Source organism: Orycteropus afer, unplaced genomic scaffold (genome assembly GCF_000298275.1).
Source record: "Orycteropus afer afer isolate SDZICR_OR568_19922 unplaced genomic scaffold, OryAfe1.0 scaffold00058, whole genome shotgun sequence".
NCBI classification, from domain to species: domain Eukaryota; kingdom Metazoa; phylum Chordata; class Mammalia; order Tubulidentata; family Orycteropodidae; genus Orycteropus; species Orycteropus afer.
This window is the reverse complement of record NW_006921645.1, coordinates 13,060,964-13,074,672: the sequence shown is the minus strand read 5'-3', so window position 1 is coordinate 13,074,672 and position 13,709 is coordinate 13,060,964. Positions and strand designations below refer to the sequence as shown.

The 13,709-nt window shown below is 39.4% G+C and overlaps 1 protein-coding gene across 1 annotated transcript in view; it reads left to right on the top strand.

The window, feature by feature from the left end:
- The window catches only part of DTNB (dystrobrevin beta), a 511,730-nt gene that overhangs the window by 347,526 nt on the left and 150,495 nt on the right, over nt 1–13,709 (top strand). The window contains exon 9 of the mRNA XM_042780738.1: nt 12,833–12,910. Within this exon, the coding sequence (XP_042636672.1) occupies nt 12,833–12,910 (78 nt within the window). The remainder of the gene's footprint in view (nt 1–12,832; nt 12,911–13,709) is intronic.

Genomic DNA, 13,709 nt, shown 5'->3' with positions numbered 1-13,709 from the left:
GAAGATCAAAGAGTACAGCCTGGATTACACCTCAGCATAAAGAAAACAGACATCCTCACAACTGGACTAGTAAGCAGCAGCACAATAAATGGAGAAAAGATTGAAGTTGTTCAAGAGTTTCATTTTACTTGGATTCACAATCAACATCCACGAAAGCCAGCAGTCAGTAAATCAGACATCATATTGCATTGGGCAGATGATCTGCAAAAGACCTCTTTATAAAGTGTTAAAGAGGGAAAATGTCAGTTTGAAGAATAAGGTACACCTGACTCAAGCTGTAGTATTTTCAGTTGCCTCATGTGCATGTGAATGCTGAACAATGAATAAGGAAGACCAAAGAAGAATTGATGCCTTTGAATTGTGGTGTTGGAAAAGAATACTGAGAATACCCTGGACCTCCAGAAGAACAAACAAATCTATCCCAGCAGAAGTGTGGCTGGAATGCTCCTTAGAGGTGAAAATGGCCAGACTTTGTCTCACCTGTTTTTGTCATGTTGTCAGAAGAGACCAGTCCCTGGAGAAGGACATCATGCCGGGTAAAGTACAGTCAGTGGAAAATAGATTGACACAACGAGATAGATTGACACAAAGGCTGAAGGATGGGATCAGGCATAACAAGGATAGTGAGGATGTCACCAGACAGGGCAGTGTTTCATTCTCTTATCCATAGGGTCTGTGAGTTGGAGCCAACTCAGTGGCCCCTAACAACACAACAACATTAAGGCCCCTAAGTTTACTCCTTTTTTTTTTTTTTTTCTTTGATGATCTTTATAGTTTTAGATTTTATATTCAGGTCTTTCATCCATCTTGAGTTTGTGTGTGTGTGTGTGTGTGTGTGTATCTCTCACTATATATATATATATATATATATATATATATATATATATATATAGCAAGAGATATGGACACTGTTTCATTTTTCTGCAAATGGATATACAGTTTGCTAACACTGTTAAAGAGATTATCTCTTCCCCATTTAATGTGTTTCAGCCCTATGTCAAAGATCACCTGTTCATAGATTGATGAACTTACTTCTGGGTTCTCAATTCTATTTCATTGGTCTATGTGCCTGTTATTGTACCAATACCAAGGTGTTTTGACTACCATGTCTCTGTAGTAGGTTTTGAGATCAGGGAATGTGAGGCCTCCTACTTTATTCTTCTCTTTATTAGTGTTTTGCTTGTCTTGTCTGGGGTCTCTTTCCTTTCCATATAAGGATGATGATTAGTTTTTCCATGTCTTCAAAGAATGATGTTGGAATCTGGATCTAGATTGCATTATATCTGTAGATCGTATTGGGTAGTAGTGACATTTTCACAGTGTTAAATCTTCTTAGTCATGAGCATGGTATATTCTTCACTTTATGAATGTCTTGTTTGTTTTCTAGTAGTAGTGTTTTGTAGTTTTCTTTCTATAGGTCTTTTATGTCTGATTACGTTTATTCCTGTGTATTCATCTTTTGAGTGGCTATCATAAATGGTATTGCTTTCTTGATTTCCTTTTCACAGTTCTCTTTGTTAGTGTAGAGGAATCCAACTGATTTTTGCATGTTTATCTTCTACCCTGCCATTTTGCTGAATTTTTCTATTAGTTCCAGTAGTTTTCTTGTTGAGGTTCTAGGATTTTCTATGTATAGGATTGTTCTTGTTAGTTGCCATCGAGTTGGCTCGACTCATAGTGACCCTATGTAAAATGGAATGAAACTCTGCCCTATCATGTTCCATCCTCACAATTCTTGCTATACTTGAGCCCATCATTGCAGTCACTGTGTCAGTGCTTCTCACTAAGGGCCTTCCCCATTTTTGCTGACCCACTACTTTGCTATGCGTGATACCCTTCTCCAATGAATGGTCCCTCCTTAGAACATGACCAAAGTAGGTGACATGAAATCTGGCCATTCTCACATCCAGGGAGCATTCCAGTTGCAGCTCTTCTGAGACAGATTTGGTTGTTTTTTTTGGTAGTCCATAGTATTTTCATTGTTCTTCACCAACACCATAATTCAAAGGCACTCTTCTTCAGTTGTCCTTGTTCATTGTCCAGCTTTCACATGCATATGAGGCAGTTGAAAATACCATGGCTTGGATTAGGTGCACCTTAGTCTTCAAAGCAACATCTTTGCTCTTCAACACTTCAAAGAAGTCTTTTGTAGCAGATTTGCCCAATGCAATACACTGATTTCTTAACTGCTGCTTCCATGAATGTTGATTGTGGATCCAAGAAAATGAAATCTTTGCCAACTTCAATCTTTTCTCCATTTATCATGATGCTACTTATTGGACCATTTGTGAGGATTTTTGTTTTATGTTGAGGTGTAATCCATACTGAAGACTGTAGTCTTTAATCTTCATCAGTAAGTGCTTCAAATCATCTTCACTTTCAGCAAAGTTGTGTTATCTGCATATCACAGATTGAAGGAGTCTTCCTTCAATCTTGTTGCTGCATTCTTCACACAGTCCAGCTTCTTGGATTATTTACAGAGCTCTGGTAGCATAGTGCCTAAGGCACTTGACTGCTCACCAGAAGGCTGGTGGTTCAAACCCTCCAGCCACTCCTCGGAAGGAAGGTTGGGCAATCCTACTTCTGTAATGATACTGCCTTGGAAACCCAAGGAGGGGTCGCTATGAGTTGGGGCCAACTCGACAGCAAATAAATAACAACAACAACAGATTGAGTAAGTATGGTGAAAAGATACAACCCCGATGCGCACCCTTCCTGATTTTAAACCATTCGGTATCCCCTTGTTCTGTTCAAATGACAGCCTCTGATCTGTCATCTGATCTGTCACAGGTTCCTCATGAGCGTAAATGCTCTGGAATTCCCAGTCTTCATAATGTTATCTGTAATTTGTTATGATACACACAGTCTAATGCCTTTGCATAGTCAATAAAACACAAGTAAACACCTTTCTGGTATTCTTTGCTTTTAGGCAAGATCCATCTGACATCAGCAATGATATCCCTCTTCTGAATCCAGCTGGCATTTCGGGAAGTTACCTGTCAAAATACTGCTCCAACCATTTTGCAAATTATCTTCAGCAAAATTTTACTTGTGTGTGGTATTAATGATATTGTTTGATAATTTCCATATTCTGTTGGGTCACCTTTCTTTAGAAGGGGCACAGATATTAATCTCTTCTGGTCAGTTAGCCAGGCAGCTGTCTTCCAAATTACTTGGCATAGATGTCTAAGTGCCTCCAGTGCTACATCCATTTATTGAAACAACTCAACGGGTATTTCATCGATTCCCCGAGCCTTGTTTTTGACCAATTTCTTCAGTGCATATTTGACTTCTTCCTTCAGTACCATTGGTTCTTGATCATATGCCAACTACTGAAATAGTTTAACATCAACCAATTCTTTTTTTGTACAGTGACTCTATGTATTCCTTCTATCTTCTTTTGATGCTTCCTGCATCATTCAATATTTTGCCCATACACTCCTTCAATATTGCAACTTGAGGCTTGAATTTTTTCTTCAATTCTTTCAGTTTGAGAGAAATGCCAAGCGTGTTCTTGCCTTTTGGTTTTGTTTTACAACAAATCTTCTACTTTTTTTTTTTTTTTTTGCTTTATTTCTTTCTTTTTGTCTCTTTTACTTCTGGAATTCCAACCACATGTGTGTTGTTTTTCTTGATGGTATTCCACTTAATTCTGAGTCTTCATTTTTTTTTTCATTCTTCTTTCTGATTGCTCCTCTAGCAGATTAGTATTAATAGATTTGTCTTCAGTCTCACTAATTGTCCTTTCTACTCCTTTGTACTTCCAATGTGTTATCTACTTCTGAAATTTTACTGTTTATCTTCTGGATTTCTTACATGCTGTTTCTGTGTAGTTTCTAATTTTCCATTTATTTTGTCAACTTGTTCTTATTTTTTCTTGCTTGTTTGTTTTGTTTGTTGATTCTTCTAAAGTTTTGTCTGTGATTTCCTTGATTTACTCTGTAGTTTCCTCAAACTTTCTCTCAATCCATTGGAGGTACCTGATATAATTCTTTTGAATTTCTTATCAGGTAGTTCCAACAGCATTTCTTCCTCCATTACGTTTTCTGATCCTGTATCTTGGTCACTTGTTTGAGCCATCTTGTCCTCTTTTTTTGTGTTATTTCAAGTTGTCTGTTGTCTCTAAGACATTGTAGGGTTACTATATTAATTTGTTGATTATATGTTGGCTTGCTTTACCCTGATTTTTTGTTTTGGTTTAATATATCTGGAAACAGGGCAAGTGTGTTACTCTTGTTGATACTTTAGGAACCCTGGGGTTTTCACCACCTGTCTTTGGGTGGATTTGGTAGCAGGTAGAAGTGTAGACAGGAATCTCTGATCACTGATCATGCAGAGAAGCTGAGGGTTGGCTGGGCGCATGTTGGCTGCCATCTTTCATTGTTCCAGTGGTGCTGGAGTGGATTGTAGCACTGGCTGGGTATGGCTTGTTTGCTGGCTCCCAACTGCTGCAGAAATATAGAAAGAAAGGGGCAAACAAACACAGGTGGGAAAGGGGGTAGGGGAAAGAAAAAAACAAGGATGGAGAAAAGAGGAGACCTAAGAAGAAAGAGAAAAAGAAGAACAAACAAACAAAACAAATGTGGCAAAGTACCAGTGCAAGTGCTACATGCCACACACAGCTGCGGCAGAAAATGGCACTCTGCAGGAGCATGCTCCACTGATTACAAAGCACTAGGGAAGGTGCTGCTGCACATAAAGGTGCTGGGAAGTGAGGCACTCATTCAGCCAGATAAAAAAGGAAAACAAAGTTGAGGGGAAGAGAAAGAGAAAAAAAGAGAGAGGGAAGAACTGAAAAGAAAGAAAAAAGGAGAACAAAATACTGGCACAAGTGTTAGCCACCAAACACAGCTGCAGTAGGAATGGCTTTCTGCAGGAGTGCATACCTGCAACCAAGGAAGGGTGAGGGTGGGTGCTCCTAACCACGTGGTTAGCTAGGGGAGGGACTCCCACGCTTTGAGATCAAAAAAGTGGGGAGAGAAAAAGAGATGAAGAGAAACGAGAAAGAAAAGGAAGAAGAGAAAACAAGGAGGATAAGAGAAGAACTAAGAAGGAAAAAGAAGGAGAAAAAGCAGCACAGTACTGGCAGGAGTGCCAGGTTTATAACACAGCTGCACATGAACAGAGCACTCACTCTGTGGTAGCACCTGCCTCCAACCAGGGAGGGGTAAGGTCTGATGCTGCTAACTGCCTGGGCGGTGGGAGGTGGGGCTTCCATGCTAAACCATAAAAACAAATACTGCCATTGAGTCAATTCTGACTCATAGTGACCCCCCATTGGGTTTCCACGGCTGTAAATCTTCAGAGAAGCAGCCTGTTCTTTCTTTCTTCCGTGGAGTGGCTGGTGGGTTCTAACTACAAACCTTTTGGTTTGCAGCTAAATGCCTTAACCACTGTACCACCAGAGCTCCTTAAGCAGAGAGATAAAGAAGAAAAAAAAGGTGGCACAGCACTGGCATTGGTAGGAATTTGACCAACCACCAGGTGAATGGGGGTTAGGGAGACCATGCTTTTGGCTGGTCGTGCAAGTTAAGCAGGGAGGTCACACCTCTCTGGTTGCCCAACCACCAGTGTGAGTGTGGGTGCAGTCCTGGCCAAGTGGAAACAGTTATCTGGTTCCTGCTGTGATCAAAACACTGTTTGCAATAATTCAAAATGGCTCTGTTGTGCCAGTTGGGAGTTTACCACTTCTTATTCACTATTTTCACTCTGTTTCTTTCACAGAAGTAGTATTTGATCTACTTCTTTATCCTTTCTTTTGAAGGTCTGGATTCCAGGATTGTCATCTGTAGTCACTTCATTTGTTTTCATAGTAGAGGGTCTTGATAGTGCATCTGCCTAGTCTGCCATTTATACTTCCACTCTGCACTAGTGATAAATTTAAGACCTATGTCAAAACCCTCTGCAGCTTTAGGGATTACCTTCCCCCATTTTAAAAAAATCATTATTATTTTTATAAGGGATAATGGTCTCTCCTTTTTATACCAATTTCTTTACTTAACCATAATGTAAAATATTTTTTGTTTCAGCTATTTGTATTTCCTCTTTTTTTAAAAAGATATATTTCCCTTTGCCCACTTATTTAATTGAAATTTTAATATTTTCTTATAAATACATGTGAATCCTTTATATATTAAGGCTATTCCTGCTTTATCACATTGGATTACATATTTTCTTTGTTTTTTCTTTCTGATTTTTTTTTAACAACGGAAGAAATTGGTCTTTTTCCTTCCCAATTTTTGCATGCTTTTGAACTTCAAAAATCCCCTCTATCTATAAAACCCCAAAACCCACTGCCATCGCATAAACAGACTATCAAGTATAACCCAAAATGCACAAAAATCAGAAGAGAAACTAGATGAATGGGACCTTCTAAAAATTAAATTTTTATGTGCTTCCAAAGACTTCTCCAAAAGAGTCAAAAGAGAACCTACAGATTGGGAAAAAATACTCAACAATGCCATATCTGACAAGGGACCTATCTCTAGAATTTATATAAAACTCTAACACCTCAATAACAAAAATACAAATAATCCAATTAAAAAAATGGGCAGGTGACATGAATAGACACTTCACCAAGGAGGATATTCAGGTGGCCAACAAACATACAAAGAAATACTCATGATCATTAGCCATTAGAGAGATGCAAATCAAAACAACAATGAAATAGCGTATTGCCACAGCACTTGTAGCAAAGTTCAACAAGACAGAAAATAACAAATGCTGGTGAGGATGTGAAGAGATTGGGACTCTCTGATGGGACACTGCTGGTGGGACTGTAAAATGGTACAACCACTGTGGAAGGCAGTGTGGCGATTCCTCAAAAAGTTGGAATTAGAAATACCATTTGACCCAGCCATTCCATTATTAGATATATACCCTAAAAAAGTGAGAGCCGGGATAAGAACAGATATATGCACATCTATGTTCATTGCAGCAGTACTTACAATAGCCAAAAGATGGAAACAACCTAGGTGTCCATCAAAGAATGGATAACCTAACTATGGTACATACACACACAATGGCATATTATGCAACCTTAAGGAATAATGTAGAATCTACGAAACACCACATAACATGGATGAAATTACAGGACATTATGCTGAGTGAAAGAAGTCAGTCACAGAAGGACAAATATTGTATTAGTCCATTATTGTAAAACCTCAAGGAAAGGTTTATATATGGAAGGAAATTTTCTTTGTTACCAGGGGTGGGAGGGGAGGGGAAGGAACACTGTTAGGTAGAGACAAGTATTGATTTGAGTGAAGAGAAGGCAGTGTACCAAATGTGAGTGATCAATATGGTGGCATTGAGGAAAAAGAAGACATAGAAAGGTGCATGGGAGGTACAGACAACGAAGATGAACCCTTTAGCACATACTGTACTGCATTGTTTAGTGAAGGCAAACATGGATAGATGGGTGGAAAGCTGGACAATTACATACATCTATGCAGGGGGGAGTGTGCCCAAGACCGTGTATAGGGTTGGCAGATAATGTTTGTACAAGTGTATTAGTATGTTCTTTAAGAATTCCCAGGTATATAGTAGAGCTGACAAGGGATAAGGTTGTAATCACTTCTTGGGCACAGACAGCTACCCAGAGGGAGCAAGTGGTTGGACATGTGGGCTTGGGACCATGGTCACAGGGGACATCGAGCTGAATTGGCAATAACATCCTACACAAAACATTGTTCCACCTCCTACTTTGGCAAGTAGCAACTGGGATCTTAAAAGCTTGCAAGCAACCATCTAGATGCAACAATGGGTTCTCTCCTCGTCCAGATCAAAGAAGAATGAAAAAACCAAAGATTCATGGAAACAGTTAGTCCAAGTAACTGGTACACCATGCGATCGTCAGCCTACATGACTATGAGACCAGAAGAACTAGATGGTGCTGTCAGCCACTCAGAAGGGGATCTATGTAGGAGAACCTGGATAGAGTGGGAGAACAATGTGGAACAAAACTCAAAATCATTAAAAAAAAAAAAAAAAAACAAGAGGAAGAAGAAGGGACTAGGTTTGCTGGTCTGATAGTACCTGATGGAACCACTGAGACTATAGCCACTAGCTGCCCTTCAGGTTTGGAATTGAACCCATCCTGTGGCTTCCCGCCAAACAGAAGATAGACACAGGAGCTGAACCTTTACATTAGGTAGATGCACTCCTTGGAGAGAACAATCATGGAAGAATAGAAGAGCTATGTATGCACAAGGAGACAGCTCAGGGGGCAGGAGTGCATGGAGGGAAGGACACAGGGAAGAGGCAACCATGGGGAAGAAGTGGGCGGGAAGCTGTTGCATTGTGGTAAATTGTAGTCACTGTCATGAGACAAAGTTTATGTGAACTGCTATATGGAAAGTGAATTTGCTCTGTAAACATTCACCCAAACCACACTTAAAAAAAAAACAAAAACACTGCCATCAAGTTGATTCTGACTCAGTTACCCTTATTGGGTTTCCAAGCCTGTAAATCTTTAGAGAAGTAGATTGCCTCGTCTTTTTCCCACAGAGCATCTGGTGAGTTTGAACCACTGACCTTCTGGTTAGCAGCCAAATGCCTTGCCCCCTGTGCCAACCACAGCTCCTCTGTCTGTAAACCAAATCAAACTCACAGCCATCGAGTTGGATCCGACTCACAGCAATACCTCCTTGGGTTTCTGAGGCAGTATCTCTATGGAAGTAGATTGTCCCATCTTCTTTCCTATCTCTATCTATAGATCCATATATTTTCTCCTAATAAATATAATTTAAAATTTTACATTTAGTTCTTTAAAGCCCTGGATATATACTTTTCTGTATGGTCTGATGGTACAATGGTTAAGGCATTCAGCTGCAAATCAAAAGGTCAGCGGTTCAAATCCACCATCCTGTCCATGGGAGAAAGACATGACAATCAGCTTCCATAAAGATTTACAGCCTTAGAAACACTTTAGAGACTTTAAAGGAGCTCTGGTAGCATAGTGCTTAAGGCACTTGACTGCTAACCAGAATGCTGGCTGTTCATACCCACCAGCCACTCCTCGGAAGGAAGATGAAGCAATCTACTTCCCTAGTGATACTGCCTTGGAAACCCAAGGAAGGGTAGCTGTGTTTGTTTGTTTTTGCCCGACTCATAGTTACCCCTCCTTGGGTTTCTGAGGCAGTATCGTTACGGAAGTAGGATTGCCCAACCTTCCTTCTGAGGAGTGGCTGGTGGGTTTGAACCACCAGCCTTCTGGTGAGCAGTCAAGTGCCTTAGGCACTATGCTACCAGAGCTCCTAGGGTAGCTATGAGTGGGGTCCTATGAGTGGGGTCCAACTCGATGGCAAATAACAACAAGGACTTTAAGGTCTTTCCTGGCTACTCTTGCCTCTCACCCCTCCAGGCAGGATTAACTGCTCCTTATCTGACTTCTCCACATGATGTTTATGCTTGTATAGCTGTACTCATTATTTTGCATTGTGATTGCAGTATTTGTTTACTTACCTTTCTCTCTAAGTGTGGTTAGGTCATTGAGATAAGGAATAGTGTCTTTATCTTTGTATGAGTTGGCACCCAGTAAGAGTGTCTTTTTCTCTTTGATTAAAAACTAACAACACATCCTCTCCAAGTCTTTTTGCTCTGACGAGCAAATTACCTTCTACCTATATCATCCATCTGCTGCTATCTCATCAGACAAATGTCATGTCTTACTAACAGAGAAAGAACCTCCCAAATGCCTGTACCAGATGATAGTTGGCAGTCCTTTTGGTGTCATGGAAATCCTTAGTGTCTAAAAGTACCTTGCTGAACTGTTCACCAAAGGAAGATACAGAATATCTGGTAACATGTTTAAGGTATTCATCTGGCATTAAATATTGAAGATCAACAAAACTGACCTGATGAATTGTGTTGATTTACTGCCTTGGAAGTTTCTATAACTGGTCCCATTAATACCTACTTTACACCTGAAAGTATTCTGTTTGACAATGTCTTAGAAGAAACATGATGATGATTTTTTAGGCCAGAAATCATTTTTACTGTATTACATTTCTAAGACTACATTACATCTGAATTGTTGGCTTTCACAGTGAATTGTGTCTCTCATGCTAGATCCTATAGTACATATCTTCATTATGTTTTCAAATGCCTCTTCCATCTAAGATTGCAGTTAACCTTTTTCCCTAGCAAAACATGTTAGAAGTTCAGAAAGAGTACAAAACCTGGGGCAGTTATAATGATAAATTATAATATAATCATTAATATGTGGCTTTCAGTATTAGGGAAGAGGCCTTGATGTGTGCTATAAAATAATAGCTGAGCATGATACCTGTCAAGAGACAGAGATAATTATAAAGACTTGTGACATCAGATCAAACAAAATGCTACAGATCATGAAATTTTATCACATGGATCCATGTCGGAGGATTTTTTTTTTTTTTTTTTAATTTTCTGTGTCATTTTGCTTCTGAGAATGTCAAAAAGGAACTTGAATGCAATAGTATCTATTTTCAATATTGAAATTTACTAGGTGACTGCATTCATTTCTAAAAGCAGTATAAAAATGTCCCTATCTTAATTTGGAAATTGGTTGCTAATGGTAATAAATTAAAGAAACAAATCTTATTCTATTTCCAGGACAGTCCAGAAAGTTTCTGGTGCCTTCAAGTATGAAATGCTATGCTCTTAGGTTTGGTTCTTTGATGGGAGTTGTCTTCCCATTCTAATTGGTGAATTAATAGGGTCAGAGGCCAAAATGTAAATTTAGGATTCTAAGTGCGCTAATACCTTTGTTTACTTCCATCTTTAGTCAACCTAAAACAATTGATTAATTGATTATAACTCAGCACAGTCCCTGGGTTTGAAAGACTTGCAAGGTTGGAAGCAAAATTGGATATCTGTCTGTAAGACAAGCAGTGAGATAAATAACTTGGAGTTGAGTTCTAGCCTAGAAAGGCATATATCAGTTCTGAGTGTCTTTCTTAGGGACTTGCCACTCTAAGTTGTTGTTGTTATTATGTGCTGTTGAGTCAGACCCGACTCATAGCAACCCCTCCGATTTCCAAGGCAGTATCACTACGGAAGTAGATTGCCCCATCTTCCTTCCGAGGAGTGGCTGGTGGGTTTGAACCACCAGCCTTCTGGTTAGGGAAGAGTGTAAACAATAACCAGAGTGCTATGGCTTAAAAATCAAAAGACCAAGACCAAACTCTGTTCCCTGCAAATTACTCTCTATTTTTGATCCTCTCTATTAAATTGGAAATCATTATAAAAATTTCCCTGCCCAGAAATGAAATTACTTTAAAAAAAAAAAAGTGTAACTATAGCTGTCTGTGTACATGTGTGTGTGTGTGTGTTTACAGAGAGAGAGAGATGATAGAGACATAGCCCTCTCTAACCTTTCCTCTAGTTCGCTTGGCTCTCTGGGAAAAACTTCCACTTGAGCCTTTATTTGAATATACCATGAAATATGCAAAGCAGTGAAAGCTCTGGTCCCTTAATATTCACCAAGAATTGCTAAATATAACTTGTACAAAAATATTTTACATAATTAACTCAGCCCTTAAAAGTGCGAGAAACCAGGAGGCAGTTTCTGAGCACCCAAATATGAGAGGAATTTTCTCCTCATTGTTTTACTTTTTAATGGACAAATTCCTCTGAAAAGTACCTCTTTAATTTAGGAAGGAAGGGAGAGACTTCTCAGAGGGAATACTTAGCAAAGTCAAAAAAAAAAAAAAACTCACTGCCATCCCAGTCAGTTCTAACTCATACTGACCCCCTTTGGGTTTCCAAGGCAATAAATCTTTATGGAAGAAGATTGCCCACTCTTCCTTCTGTGGAGTAGCTGATGGGTTTGAACCACCAGCCTTCTGGTTAGCAGGCAAATGCCTTAGGCGCTACACCAACAGAGCTCCTAGCAAAGTCATGTGGTTCCAAATGTAAGGTAGATACCCTTTGTAGCTGAACATCACGGGGGCGGGAAGAGGAATTGAAGAATGGCAGAGAGGCAGAATGGCAGATTCTTTTTGATAAATTTGGATTGATTCATTCTGGGCTCTCCAAAAGGGAGAAGTAGACATTAAGCCCAGAAAACCGGCAGTTAAAGATACAAAAAAACGCTTGCCTTCGAATTTAAATTTGGATTCGATTATAAAAGATATCATTCCAGTTAGGATATGGGTATAAAATGTGAGTTTGTTGTTATGATTCTGGTAAAAGTTTAGTAATGATTAAGACAAGTTTACTCTAGAGTCTTATCTTTGAATTTAGTAGTTAACCAATTAATTATTTCAGTAGAAACTATGCAAACTAAATCTGAAGGAAGGCAATGAGCTCTCCCAAAATCTCAGGGAAAGCACACGTTGGTGCCATGACCTTCGTCGTATACCAGAGACAACAAGCACCTCCTCATCAACGCAGAGGAATTAAGTGGCAGAACTCAGATTCTTGTGCGCTCAGACTACAAAGCAAAAGCTACCAAGTTACAGCCTATAGCAACGTGTCTATAATCTGCTGCTTTTCCTGGTAGAGCATGGGCTCTGGGGTCCTATGGCTTTTTGAGAAAGCACCCCTCTCAGTGTATTTACTTGTGTTTAAAATATTGATTCTACTCCCATTCCCCATGGGTCCCTCTGTGCTTCTCAGGAATGACAGTTGGCTCTTTTGCCCTTGTCACTCTTCCATTTGTTTCCCCTAGTCATGTTAGCAGTTATTAAACTACCCCATAGGGTGTCCAAGGCTATAATCTTTAAGGTAGCAGACTGCTGGTGTGTTCAAACCTCCAACAGTTTGGTTAGCAGCCAAATGCTTTAACCACTATACCAGCAGAGCTCCTTGGTAATTATTAATGTAACATAAATGTCTTTTCTTCCAGTCCTCCTCGCCCTCTGACTAATATGAACGACACCATGGTTAGCCACATGTCCTCTGGAGTGCCCACGCCCACCAAGAGGTATGTATGTATATCTGTGCCTCACTGCTACTGCTTTGCAAACATTTCCCTCAGAACTGAGGCCCTGGGAGCAAAACATTCCCGAGGGCAGAAGGAGCTGGATTGCTTTCTCTTCTTTTCACTATCTTATCATTGTCTACTTTTTATTTTCCTTTTTTCTACCAACTCATAAATGTAGCATTTGAGGAGTATGCTTTTGAGTGGTGCCTTAGGTGGAAACTGTGTTTGTGACAAGCAGTGAACACAGTGCCAAAGCATATTAGGCATGTTTGACACTTTAAAAAAATAAATTTATTTTGGCAATCATGAGTTTCAACAATTTTGCATCTGAGTCTTTGAATGTCAGAGATCATTTCTGCTTTAAGATTAGACTATATGGATTGAATGACTCCCTTAAAAAATATTCTCCTGAATCATTCTGGATATGATTATGGCCATTTACGTTGACAAACCTGAGTCCTCTTATTTAAGCAAAGAATTTCCTTTAGGGTCTTTCAAGGAATTAGAATTGTGTATTCTTTTCTCCTTTTCAGTTAATTTACTCTTCAAAATTCTCTTAGGCAGGACATAAAAGAACTATATAAAATGGCTTACTTTCTATTTGATTAAGCTGTTCCAGGACCAGAGCAATGCAGAGACTCCCTCCAGGGCACACCACTCTTTCTAAAAGTCATCATTCAAAAAAAAAAAAATTCCAACCCACCCCCAAGTCCTTCTTAAAGAAAACCACTTTGTATCATATATACTGATTGCCTTGGATTAAATTAGCTATGGGAATGTTGCCTACTTAATAGCACTT